Source organism: Phyllopteryx taeniolatus, chromosome 7 (assembly GCF_024500385.1).
Source record: "Phyllopteryx taeniolatus isolate TA_2022b chromosome 7, UOR_Ptae_1.2, whole genome shotgun sequence".
Taxonomy (NCBI): Eukaryota; Metazoa; Chordata; class Actinopteri; order Syngnathiformes; family Syngnathidae; genus Phyllopteryx; species Phyllopteryx taeniolatus.
In genome coordinates, this window is record NC_084508.1 from 26,630,021 (window position 1) to 26,644,081 (window position 14,061).

Sequence of the window (14,061 nt, forward strand, 5' to 3'; positions counted from 1 at the left end):
AAAATGGGCTACTGTCTAAATCTTAAACTTTTAACCTCAGTGGACATGAAGTCAACATGTTTTGAGAAAGGTGGTTTATATCCATAAAGAATATGCGTGGCATGTTACACCAAACTGAATTTATATACAGTTGCTCAAACCTTAATAAGTAGTAATATTGACTTTGTTTTTGTAAATATACAGTATGTACTCTTTTATAATGCAGTACTAATGTAGTTTGCGTTTCTGTAAAACTACATTAAAACATTTTGTTAAATAATGTGATTCACAGGGTTAAATGGTCTTCATGACATGCACTGCCGGCAAATGTTAGGATCAAATCCAAACTTTAATTGCTTCCAATTCCATCTATCAAATTCTCCATACATTCGAATCGAGTTGCAAAACATGCTTTCGAGGTTGTGAGTAAGTCTAGTTGTCCATGTAAATAGTATCCCTCTTTTTGGTACAAGCTGTTTGCGTAGATAAGTGACTTCAGAGAGCAGAGTATTTACTCTGGAAGTCATCCTCACTCAAATACACATCACACAAACAAACTGGCCCTTTAAACTGTGGTGTATCGAGCAGGACCAGGGCAGGAACGGAAAGGTGATGGTCCACTTGGGAAATCAGACAGGAATGTTGGTTTGTGGGATGGTGAACTTTCCGTCAAGGCCTGCCGTTTCTTGCGGTCATGCCTCTTATAGTGAAAGTCCAATGGTGGACGTAAAGCCAGAGGGCCTCTTATCTCTTCAGAGGATGAGTCAAATGGTCCATTGACTGATGGCTGCCGATCTAAAAAATCTTCAGCAGACTCACTGGAAGATGAGGAGAAGCTGATTGGGGAATTAAGTGTAGGGTGCACAGGACCGGGGAGAATCTGTGTGGGGTCAAATGGTGCTGGTTGAGGATCAGGGACTGGTGTGGGGTCAGAATGGGAAGGCTGCTGCTCTTTTTCTGGGTAATGGAAAGGAGGTAATGTTGGGATGTGAGGCTGTATGGGGAGGTTGTGACCTTGTGGTTGCAGTGGGCGAAGGACATCCACATTCTGAGGAAGGGAGAGACCAGCTCAAGTCACACAGATAGTTACAAACTTCCAGTAAATGGCTTATAAATAGAGTTTCAGCCATGCAATATTGTATTGCAATATTGCTTTAAAGGTGCAGGTGACTTAACTAGTTTTAGTACCTTACAGCGTAATGTAATGTTATGCAATCTTTAATCAACAATTGAATACACACAAATAAATGCATAAATATTAATTACACTCAGCAATAGTTACACCTGCATAGTCATATAAATCAAGTACCAGAGAAGATCACAAGAAATCATGCCTGGGTCACAGCACCTCTTGGCCCCAATGCAAGCAAAGTGGAATATATTGCAAAATTAAAAATAAAATCTGAATCTGAATTTGAATTTGGATTACCACATATTTTGTGCACACCTCTGATCATTAGGTTCCAACTGAACTAATTCTATAATTTGCTGTGTGCCAGCATGTTTTTTGTTCAGAGTGTAAGGAATGTGCTATCATCTCTCCTCTTTTATTAGCATACACAGCCAAGAGCTATGCTTTTTGTTCATCTTTGGTTTTTGTTTGACCCTAAAACACTTAGTGTGTTTGTATTTAGTTCTTTGTTTTCATTCACTCAGTCTCTGGTCATTGTTATTTGTCATGTCGCTTGTCATCCGTGATGGTGAGTGTCCCCTGTGTTTCTGGTTTTTATTTGGCTACACAGTAACTTTGTTGGCCTTTTTTTTTTAAATAAATACTTTTTTTTTAAGCACTTCGCACTCTGCCTTGCCTCGCATCCCTCCCTGCGCTTGGGTGAGCCTGTCTTCCACCTGCACTCACCACGATAAACCCCCGCCATGACAAGTAATCAATTGCTTGACCCAGACTTGTCCAATGCAAGAAAAAGGGCTCTTGTTTAAAGCTCATTACTGTACATTGCAATCTGGATTCGCAGCAATTGTAGATACTAATTAAAAAGCAAAGAGCTTAATACAATTTATCACAAATGTAGTCCTCACAATATCTTGTAGCCAGACTCATTTGGATGGGAACAAAATCTAGAGTATGACTTGTCTTTGCAAACAACCAGATGGCACATGGAGTTGAAAGAGTTTATTCATTCAACATAACAGTGTACTGTACATACAGAAGTACTAGGACACCTAGGGGTTGTGAAACTTTGCCCTCTTCCCTGAAATCTTTGTATATTGAATTGTTTATTCAGGAAGGGAATGATCTAAACAAGTATTTTAATCATGAATTTATTCACACATGCATGCACACACAGACACCTACACACACATACACGCACACACATGCACACAGACACACACACACACACACACTCAAATCACATGTCCTGGCTGAAGTCAAAGTGCCAATCCCGTTATCTACAAACTACATCACATTTGATAGTTCTTGCACTGGGTGTCATGACATTGTTCAAATGTACCTAATGCAGTTTGTTGTGGCAATCCAAATCTCAAATGTGTCCACAAGTCATTGGTTTGATTCTCTTAAAGATGTGGTGAAAAGTGTCCGTTTCTGTACCTGTATTTTGAACATCTCGCAGGACACTTGAACGTCTGGATGAGCATGTAGGTCTCCATGTACAGATGCTGTACAAAAGCCTGCAGTCTAGGTTCAAAGCATAACATTATGTCTAGACTAATAATAATGCTGTGGTTGAGAGCAAAATCCATAACATTGGACATTTAAAAAAAAAAATTGACATACAATACTTCTACTTAAGTGGTAATGAAGACTGGTTTTAGGAGCAAAATGAACTAGTGTATTGTCTCATATAGAGGCCAAGGGTGTTATTTACGTTACAGCCGAGGGTACCTGTTGTGTATTAAAGGTAGGGAGTTTATTTGTACAAATGTATATTTATAATATTTTTTGGCCTGCTTGTGGCGTAGAAGTAGAAGTTGATTCATTGCAAACCTCAATGTCCGAAGCGGGTGTCGACTGCTGACAGGTGCCTCTTTCTGTCACTCCCTCTGGACACTCTTGAACTGTATATTCCACAAATCTGGCTTTCACTGGCAGAGTCTGAAATAAACAACCCATACTGTGAGAAAATGGCAACAACCACTAAATACACACACCTAGTAGCAGAGAGGAAAAGTGGTGGTGTGGTGCAACATAATAGGTATAATTTAGCTTCTTGCTTGGTACACAAAAGCTCAAAATTGGATTTTGCTGTGAGCTCATGAGTTTCTTCTTAAATACTCAATTTCAAGACAGACAAAACACTCATCAGATTGCTATGTACAACCCCAATTTCAATAAATTTGGGACGTTGTGTTAAATAAAAACAGAATACAATGATTTTCAAATCATGTTCAACCTATATTTAATACACTACAAAGACAATATAGTTAATGTTTTTAGCAAATAATCATTAACTTTGGGCGGCACGGTGGACGACTGGTTAGAGCGTCAGCCTCACAGTTCTGAGGTCCTGGGTTCAATCCCGGGCCCCGCCTGTGTGGAGTTTGCATGTTCTCCCCGTGCCTGCGTGGGTTTTCTCCGGGCACTCCGGTTTCCTCCCACATCTCAAAAACATGCATGAATTGGAGACTCTAAATTGGCCGTAGGTGTGAATGTGAGTGCGAATGGTTGTTTGTTTGTATGTGCCCTGCGATTAGCTGGCAATCAGTTCAGGGTGTACCCCGCCTCCTGCCCGATGATAGCTGGGATAGGCTCCAGCACACCCGCGAACTTAGTGAGGAGAAGCGGCTCAGAAAATGGATGGATGGATCATTAACTTTGAATTTTAAGGCTGCAACACGTTCCAAAAAAAGCTGTGACAGGTGGCGAAAAAGACTGAGAAAGTTTAGGAATGCTCATCTAACACCTGTTTGGAACATCCCACAGGTGAACAGGCTAATTAGGAACAGGTGGGTGCCATGGTTGGGTATAAAAGGAGCTTCTCTGAATTGCTCAGTCATTCACAAGCAAACATGGGGTGAGGTTCACCTCTTTGTGAACAAGTGCGTGAGAAAATAGCCCAACAGTTTAAGGACAATGTTCCTCAACGTACAATTGCAAGGAATTTAGGGATTTCATCATCTACCGTCCAAAATATCATCAAAAGGTTCAGAGAATCTGGAGAAATCACTGCATGTAAGCGGCAAGGCCGAAAACCAACATTGAGTGCCCCTGACCGTCGATCCCTCAGGCGGCACTGCATCAAAAACCGACATCAATGTGTAAAGGATATCACCACATGGGCTCAGGAACACTTCAGAAAACCAATGTCAGTAAATTCAGTTCGGCGCTACATCCGTAAGTGCAACTTGAAACTCTATTATGCACAGCAAAAGCCATTTATCAACAACACCCAGAAATGCCGCCGGCTTCTCTGGGCCCGAGCTCATTTAAGATGGACTGATGCAAAGTGGAAAAGTGTTCTGTGGTCCGACGAGTCCACATTTCAAATTGTTTTTTGAAATTGTGGACGTCGTGTCCTCCGGGCCAAAGAGGAAAAGAACCCTCCGGACTGTTATGGACGCAAAGTTCAAAAGCCAGCATCTGTGATGGTATGGGGCTGTGTTAGTGCCAATGGCATGGGTAACCTACACATCTGTAAAGGCACCATTAATTGTGAAAGGTACATACAGGTTTTAGAGAAACATATGCTGCCATCCAAGCAACGTTTTTTTCATGGACGCCCCTGCTTATTTCAGCAAGACAATGCCAAACCACATTCTGCACGTGTTACAACAGCGTGGCTTCATAGTAAAAGAGTGCGGGTACTAGACTGGCCTGCCTGCAGTACAGACCTGTCTCCTATTGAAAATGTGTGGCGCATTATGAAGCGTAAAATACCACAACGGAGACCCCGGACTGTTGAACAGCTGAAGCTGTACATCAAGCAAGAATGGGAAATAATTCCACCTACAAAGCTTCAACAATTAGTGTCCTCAGTTCCCAAACGTTTATTGAATGTTGTTTAAAGAAATGGTGATGTAACACAGTGGTAAACATGACCCTGTCCCAGCTTTTTTGGAATGTGTTGCAGCCATAAAATTCTAAGTTCATGATTATTTGCTAAAAACAATCAAGTTTATCAGTTTGAACATTACACATCTTGTCTTTGTAGTGTATTCAATTAAATATAGGTTGAACATGATTTGCAAATCATTGTATTCTGTTTTTATTTATGTTTCACAAAACGTCCCACCTTCATTGGAATTGGGGTTGTAATAAAATCTGCCACACAGCTTTGTCTCTCACAAACTAATAAGTGCATAAATAGCAAACTTGTTCCGCAGCTCTGGTGATCCGCTTCACTCCGAGCCCTGCACCCAGAGTGGACTGCCTCTTATAGGACGCCAGAGAGACCTGAACAGCCAGCACAGCTTGTGGACTGTCAACAGGAAGTAGGATGGGGCAGGTTGGACATGTCTGTTGCAGCTTCTCTGCGGGGTCTGGATGAAAAAGAGGATAATCATGGAGGTATGTATGTTTGTGTGAATTGAAATATTCAATTAATTTTACACAAAGATTGACAAATTGAAATACAGTAATTTCTTTGAACATGCTTTGCTGCAAAACTCTCACAGTATATAAAGTATCTGAAGTACACAAAAAAATAAAGCAGTTGCAGGGAAAATTATTTTGAGCTTTACTACAAATGGACATAAATTTGTATTCTGACAATATGTATTTGTATTTTATCATCACTTGAAAATTTTAGTCATACAGCCTAATTGTAAGAAGAGAATCTATAGCACAATATCAGAAGCTGACTGAATGTTATGTCGGAAACAACTAATCAATCAATATGTTTACATTACCTGGCACAAGTGTGCAGTCATAACTATACAAGTAGGTGTAACCTTCCGATGTGTGGAGGATGGTGGTGTTGCAGTTACCAGAGATTTGCTGAAAGGGAAAAAGGAGAAAGAGAATTGAGAAGTTCCAAGAATTAGACTGCACATTTACATCATCCAATCAAAGATGTGCATAAAAAAATATTCCTTACATGATAACTATTAGATTTAATGGACATTGTCTCGGAGGTATTAATTTAAAGGGGACATACAGTATTATGGTAAAGTTTTTCTTTAAATTGCATGTACTGTAAACAAATAGTTGGGTCTCTTTGCCCACGCTATGCTTTTGTGTACACAGTATTAATTTCACAGCATCATCGGTACCGTTTTACATACAGTCTGAAATACATTTGCAAAGAAAGAATTACATACTGATGGATCTAGTGGGGTAGTGCCCCCTTGGCCCGCAGGCAGTCGTTTAGTTCATTTATTATTACCTCCACCAATCTGGAAAGTTAGGAGGTATTGTTTTGATCAACATTTATTGGTTAAACTACAAAGCACATTTCCATAACTCTTTGTGGTGGTGTCATGTGCAGAGGAAGAAACCAGAATATTTCGGTGATGATCCAAATTAAGGTATGTAATCCATCCATCCATCCATCCATCCATTTTCAACACCGCTTATCCTGGTTAGGGTCGCGGGACCCTGGAGCCTATCCCAGCTGACTTCGGGCGAAAGGCGGACTACACCCTGAACTGGTCGCCAGTCAGTCGCAGGGCACATATAGACACGGACAACCATTCGCACTCACATTCACACCGTCACTGAGTGGGAACTGAACCCACGCTGCCTGCACCAAAGTCAGGCGAGTGTACCACTACACCATCAGTGACGGTATGTAAACAAGAATTTTTTTTTTTCACTTTTTGCCATTAAAATCCACTTGCAGGACAGTGCAGATGGAGATGAAATTACAGGCCTGAAGTGGAATACTATGGTCTTTCAAATCAGAATTTTTCAGTCACACAAGTCAGATGGAGATTTTTAGGATTGTTTGGCCTTGGTGGATGTCTGCACTTTATTGTGTGTTATTCCTGCTGTGCTTGTATTTTGCAATGGTGCACAGCATAATACTGTACTGAGAGGATTTTTAAAATAGAGATTTCTGTCTAACTCTTCAATTGGTTCTCATTAGATTGCAAAGGTGTGCTTAATTGTTTGCCCAGTGATTAATATATTCCTCTCATGGTCCTCACAAGCATAGTCAAGGTGCACAGTCTGTTTGTATGTGTGTGTCTCTTACTGTTTCCATGAATGGTCTGAGATCACAGCGTTTCCATGGTTTTGGACTGCCTATGTGACACTTGGTCTCCAGGACATCCAGGTCCAGGTAATACACATTGCCTGCTGGGCCCTGGCATGTACAAGACAAACACCAGTAAAAGGAAAGTGGACATGCAAACATTACACAGTGGCTTCAGGTTCATGAGCAGAATGGCAGCAATATAAAGGTATTCTGTGAAGTTGTTGCTGTGCAATCATTATTAAGTGTCCTTGGTCATCAAATTCAGGTTTCATCAAATGTGACAAAATATGGGTGAGCTCTGGTTTTGCTTAGTCTAAACACCAAAAGGTTTTAGCAATGATGTTACAGCTTCTCCAGAAAAGTCCTCAACAGCCAAGTAGATGTATTTCATATCATTCCGTGCTGTTCGCAACCCTTTGGGAGCATGATGTGGCTATTCTATATTGTGATTCATTAACCAGGATGACGCTGCACTTATCATGTACAGTATTTTGTCATTTCAATTTGGTGATAGCATCTCGAGCATTACCATGCTGTACTTTTTTAGGGTTTCTGAACAAATTATAGTTTTATTTAAAATGACTGTAGGCTATATATATATATATATATATATATATATATATATATATATATTATAATGGATATTGGACAACGAAACAAGGAAATTGTAAACTATCCAATTGGTTAAACTTTTTTTTTTTTAATTAACCCACTGAAACATCCTTACAATAAGCTTCAGGCGAGCATTTGTCCCCACTTACCTGAGCATGTAGGTGGACATTGGCAACGCGATTGAGGGCAAATTTATACCCCTCAGCACGATCCTCATTGATGTAAGTGAGAGCCAGACGAGACACCTTCTCCACAGCTTTGTCATTGCAGGGAACTGGAGCAAGTTCAGTGGGCACCAGTGCTAAGCCTTCACCATTCAGACACATCATCTGAATAAAAAGCAAAGCTAATTGCAGTAAAAAGGTGGAAATGGATTTGTGCATCATGGCAGAGGTTCCTGCTGGAGCAGCGAAACGAAGCTCAAATGAAAGTGAAGTTTGTTCCCTTGTGTGCTCAGCCTCGGTTGTGTACTGACTTTTGCAATCAAAACAGGGAGGGATGTTGAAATCAAGCCAAGGACAACGTTTATTGGACGGAAGAGAGCTGACATTTGTGAATGAACACTGAACACTTATTTGAACTTTGACCATAAAATATACGTGCAATCATTAAACCACATAGTTTTTATTCCAATTTGTCTTCAGAAATTGTGTTACTCTTAAGTAAGTATTTGGAAACTCAGTCACTTCCAGTAGTTCTCACTCAGTATGCAATGAGTACATTCCACCAATAGAGGTCACTGCATGTCTGATCCATTGACGAGGCTCAGTATGCAATGAGTACATTCCACCAATAGAGGTCACTGCATGTCTGATCCATTGACGAGGCTGTTGGTTCACCAGGGAAAACTGGGTTAATGAGTCACTGATGACAGGTTTATTATCCCCATCATCCCTCTATCAATCCTCTATACCGTAGGTCACGACTGAGCTGCAGCCTGTCCTCGCTGACATTTGGCAAGAGGCGGGGTACACCCAGGACTGGTCGCCAGCCAGGTTTATTACTCCACTATAGAATAAAACTCGTATATGTGTACAAGCATTGACAGAACAGCGAGAGTCACTTTGGTTCCACCTAATCTGACAATCTGGTTGGATAACTAATGATTGTGGATAGGCAACATGGTGATTTTGTGGTTAGCCTGTATGCTTCATACTTAAGAGGTTCTGGGTTTGAATCCGGGCTATAGTATCTATGTTTTCCCGTTCATGTTTCATGTTTTCTCCACGAAATTCAGCTTCCTTCCACCTGACCAGATGAATTATGATGAGATTTTAAATGGCCTGTGGGTGTGAATGGTTGTTTGTTTATAATAATAATCTTCATGATTTCATAGTCAAAATTGCTGAATTTCCACATTTCCTGTTCAAATAAAAGTGCGACAGTGAGCAGCCTTAACTCACCTCAGATTGCACAATCCCTCACTAACTGGGTTCGGTTAGGCTCAGGCTAATTGGCAATTGCCTGTTTCTGACTCTCCTTACGTCTCCAAATTCCAATGTAATGTACTTTTAATATGCACTCTAATTTTTCATAGTTGGCTGAATCTATTTAACATTTGTGTGTGACATATTTAGTTTTGCTGTTCGGTTCGCATAAACCCACAGAATTAAAACAATCGTGAGGTGAGGCATGCAGTACTCTGCGTCAATGCTGAAAGGGGGCTACGAGAGGACACAAAACAAGTTTTTGTCTTTTCATTCCATTTCCTTTCATTTAAGGTCAGCGGTGGTCACTTGCGTTCTGCCACCCAAAGTTTCTTGTTTCGCAAACAGTGTAATACTCGGCCACAAGATTGCGTGTGGTACTGAAATGTGTGTCTCATCTTGTAAAAGAAATAAAATCACCACTTTTGGTGGGTTAAATATGCCTGTCTAGGCAAATGCGCTTTTAACTGCTTTTCAAAAATATCCAGTGAAGCGCAAAAGGAAGTTTATTTCACAATTTGTGGGCCATGGACTGCTATTACCTTTAGTTCCTCCCCATGATAGGCACATTAATAAAAGGCAGTCAGCACACAGCAGTGACCGAACAAGACAATAAAATGACAGCAAATCCACCAAGTATGGAGGGGCCTTACCACCGGGATTTTGTAGTGACTGTTAAAATTGTATACTTCATACTAAAATGAACCAGGGAGCCAGTCCAAGTTTAAGCTCCTTCATACAAATGTACTTTTTGTTTGGATGATCATTTAATCCATTTCAAATGCTGAACCTGGATGATCTCTCAACAGACACGAGAGTGGCGAGACCTTTATGGCATAACCAATTCTGTTATTATCACCTCTTGTGTGTAAGTGTTTGATTGTGCACCACTGATGTCAGTGGGCACATTTTGATCGTGCACAGCCACACTTGAATGCACCAGTGTTTTCAGTAGCCAGTTGTGTTGCAGCAGAAAAAGTCTGTGGGGGGGAGATAAGAACGAGCGAGGCTGCTCCAAGGACTTGGTCTGCCAGCACAATGCCAAACCCAAGTTAGACAAACCTCCTTTGATGTGAACACAGAACCATCCCCCCTGCTTTATGGAGAGATGCTAGGCTGAAGTGATGCCCGGCTCCAGATACAATCGACCTGCTTGGGTCCCTGCTGTTCACAGTTCATATGAGAAGACGAAGAGATATGAACAGATGATTTCCATATAGTCTAAACACTTGCATTAATTATGCAAGCCGTGTTTATCAGTATAGAATTTCAGTGTAGTCTAACGCCATGTACTTTATACAGGTTTCATTTGATTTACACCTTGCTAAGAACATACAGCATTTCTCAAGGGGGAACAGGGCTATAAAACAAAGAAACAAAAAGATTTATTGTGCTAGTGTCTTTAGATATTTCCTTTTCAATATAATTTACCTCGTCTGGTGTCTTATTGTAGTTAATTGAACCACCCTAACATAACGTAACGCACAGCAACTCTAAATGTGTGCATTGCCTGTCAAATCTGACCTGCGTATTCTTCCCTTGACTCAAGAACTTTTCCTCTTAGACATTCCAGAGGCTGTAGTGAGTCCAATCCCCTGAAGGTAAAACATCTAATTGCACTTTAAGTTTGGAATCAGTTTCAATATATACGCTACACATACTAATAATATTGTAAGAGATTTCTAGAAAGCTACAGAGAGACTGAACAAAAAATATTTTACAGACACGCTGTGAGTCAGCTATTAAAGCGTTTTAGCAGTGATATTTATTGCCAGAGAATATCGGTGCTCGCGCCACTTTTTTTTTTGCAGTTTATTTACAATGCTCACCTACAATTGTGAACCATTAAAACAACTACATTCATCATATTGGCGTAAGGGTGAGTTGTATACCTAGTCATTGTTTTTTATATCTTTCTATGCCAGTCTGTCAAACTATGTCTCCGTAAAACACTTTGAGCCATCGGAGAGAGAGAGAGAAAAAAAAAATCAACTCAGCCATCTCAGAATGCATTGCAGAAGGTAAGCGCTACAATGATGACACACAGAAAACTTACTGGCTCAATCACAGAATGTGATTGTAGTACCATGTAAGGGTCTTCAAACCACAGCTCTTATGATGCATCACCCACGCTATATTTCACCTCCTTTACCAACCCCAAAAGTGGACATTAGTTTCAGTCAAACTAAAAAAAGGGAATTCCTGGGCTACATTTTGGCGATGCTAGTGCTTCCATGTGCATATGATCATGAATATATTTGTATTAATTTGTATGTTTTTGCATATCTGAGTGTCTTTGTGTGTGAGAGAGAGAGTATTAAGAATAAGTCATGAAGTTAATGCATGACCTTGTCTAACTGAGGGTATCAAACTCACGTCAAGTAAAACTTTTTGGGCCTCAAAGCCCATTTATACATCCATACGGGCCTCTTTGATGTCACCACTTAAAAGCACTACTAACTCACCCTGGAGGAAAAGCCTGGTGCACAGAGGATGCTCAGCATGTGTGCATATGTGTGAGTAAGGAAATGAGCAAGAGTGTGTGCATCTGCATTTTTTCTCAGAGCTAATTTTATTTTTTAACTAATAATCTTAACTTCTCTTACAATCCTCCTCCTCCAATGTCTGTGGCGCAGTACATTTCGATGGCATGTTCATTGTCTCTAAGATTTGAATAATTTAGGCTACTTCTCTATTCTTTCATAGTTTTTGTGGAGCAAACTATACAGTGGCTAAAATTAATTTAACTCCAGAGTGATCTGAAAGCCACTAGCTTGCTGGTCTACATTTCCAATTATGCATATTGTGACTGTCAGGCGGAAATGGTGTATGTCCAAATATGGTAATTTTCACATTTTTTTTCACAAATCGATACTATTGGTCTGTCCCCACTTTGTCTGTTATTTTTATGGATTAACCAATTTAAGGTATTGGAAATATCTATTGACACTTGAACGCTCAATATATTTGAGTGTTGTGAAACTGCAGTGTAATACTCGCTTATTTTGTAAGTATGGATTTTTTATTTTATTTTTTTACAAAAGGGACTGAAAATAATGATGTGAGATACGTTTCAGTAGGGTTGCTTAGTTGTTTAATTAAAATCGATCGCTGTAATGCTTCGTGACAGAAGGACGGTCATCAGCATTGGAGGTAACGTTTGGATGCACATTATATCCGGCTTAATATACAGTAGGGGTGGGCGTATCGATCTAAATATCGATAGTATCGATACCAAGGTGAATATTGGTATCGGATCGATACTAGCGTGATGAGATCGATACTGCAGTTTCTCTTCTGTCGTCCAGCAATTTACTCGAATTTCCTCAGAGCGCCGTTTCTCTGTGCAAACACCCACAGCGCACCCCACGCTCAGGCACACTTAGCACCCTCCCTGGCTGCCCTGCCAGAGAGCGAGAGTCAGAGAGCAGCTAGACGCAAGGGCACAGTCAGAGAGAAAGCGGAGCGCGGTGTGGACTTTCTTTACTACAGCGGAAAAGGACACCGCCAAATGTAATGTGTGCAATAAAGTGATCCGCCACTGTGGTAACACAACAAACTTACACAAACACATAAAATATTTCATTCATTTCATAGCTCATAGTTCTGGATCATTGAAAACAGTTTGGGACAATGTAATAACACATGAGTTTGCTTTTGTGAAGTATTAAAATGTTTTTGTATGACCGTGGGCTCGGTGTGAGTGCAGATTGTGATGAGGAGGGCTGCTGCCCGGCCACGAAGTCTCTCATTTTAATCAATGACCGTGTGATGTAGTGTTTCTTAGTGTTGTTTCGTTCACAAATTTTTCGTTCAAAAGAAGGAATCTTTTTAGTGAACATACTGAACTAAATCAGTTTATATGAAATTATTCAAAGAGAAACACGGAGCTCAGAAAGAAGACAAGGAATTGCGTAGCTTACTTGGTAAATGGGGAGCCGTTCTGCCACGGGAGAAGCTTCAATACTCTCGCGAGAGTTTCCGGGATCAGGCAGGCTTATATGCAGGTGATGATGAGGGCTAATCAATGACAGGTATGCGGCCGAGGTGGTGCTGATTACTGTGAAGAGAGAGAGGGAGGGAGAGAGAGAGGGCATGAGGAGCGCAAAGCGCCACCCAGGCTCCAGCAAAAGGACTGCAGGGCACAGCTCATGACACTTTATGCTCTACTACTGGCCACTGTGGTAATGGCATCATTCTATTCCTCTTGATCTGTATTTTCTGTAGGTGTCATCATCTTCTTTTGTTTGGATTCTGTTTTTGGTTGGATTTCCAAAGGTAAGTGATCACATGGTAATCGCAAGTTTCGGTGCAAGATTCTTGATCTGTTCAGGTTTGATTTCATAGACTGGGGTTTTCTCTCCAAGCTGTCGAATCACAATTTGGATATCCTCTTCCCAGTGATTTCGGAGCTTTCCGGTGCCTCCTTGAGGTGTCAAATTTCAAACAAGGACACGATCGCCAGGATACAAAAGAGATGTCCTCACTTTGCTTTCATAGTGTCTTTTACTGCTCTCTGTTGACATTTTCACATTCTCTTGTACTATGTGTTTTTCTTCCTGAATTTCTCTCTTCCATCTCTCCATGTATGTTTGGTGGTCTGGTTTTCCTGCCTCAAATAAGAGGTTGATAGGTAGTCTTGGGGATCTTCCGAATAACAGGTAGAAAGGAGAGATACCTGTAACTTCACAACGTGTGCCGTTATATGCATACTTTAAAGAAAAATGCATCTAAACCAATCTGGAGAAGCTTCATCATGCAACAAGACAATGACCCAAAACACACTGCTATCACAACAAAGGACTTCATCAGGGGGAAAAATCGCAAGGTCTTAGACCCGCCAAGTCAATCACTGGACCTTAACCCAATAGAGCATGCATTTTACCTAAAGAGGAGACTGAAGGGAGAAACCACCAGAAGCAAACAAG

The 14,061-nt window shown here is 40.7% G+C and overlaps 1 protein-coding gene across 1 annotated transcript; it reads right to left on the reverse strand.

The window, feature by feature from the left end:
• Nucleotides 1-309: 309 nt before the first annotated feature.
• si:ch211-262h13.5 (uncharacterized protein LOC571127 homolog) lies at nucleotides 310-8,171 on the reverse strand. The gene is made up of 7 exons (XM_061780437.1): nucleotides 7,856-8,171; nucleotides 7,092-7,202; nucleotides 5,806-5,893; nucleotides 5,270-5,436; nucleotides 2,945-3,052; nucleotides 2,549-2,635; nucleotides 310-1,027 (listed from the first exon to the last, which is right to left on the reverse strand). The coding sequence occupies exons 1-7, from the start codon at nucleotides 8,090-8,092 to the stop codon at nucleotides 545-547; spliced, it is 1,281 nt and encodes a 426-aa protein (XP_061636421.1). The 5' UTR covers nucleotides 8,093-8,171; the 3' UTR covers nucleotides 310-544.
• Nucleotides 8,172-14,061: the final 5,890 nt, after the last annotated feature.

Coding starts and splice junctions, on each gene's coding strand:
- si:ch211-262h13.5 (XM_061780437.1), bottom strand. CDS start 8,092: ATGATGCACAAATCCATTTCCACCTTTTTACTGCAATTAGCTTTGCTT. Junction 3,053..5,269: donor TCACCAGAGCTGCGGAACAA/GTTTGCTATTTA, acceptor TGTTTATTTCAG/ACTCTGCCAGTGAAAGCCAG. Junction 2,636..2,944: donor CACCCGCTTCGGACATTGAG/GTTTGCAATGAA, acceptor CTTTGAACCTAG/ACTGCAGGCTTTTGTACAGC.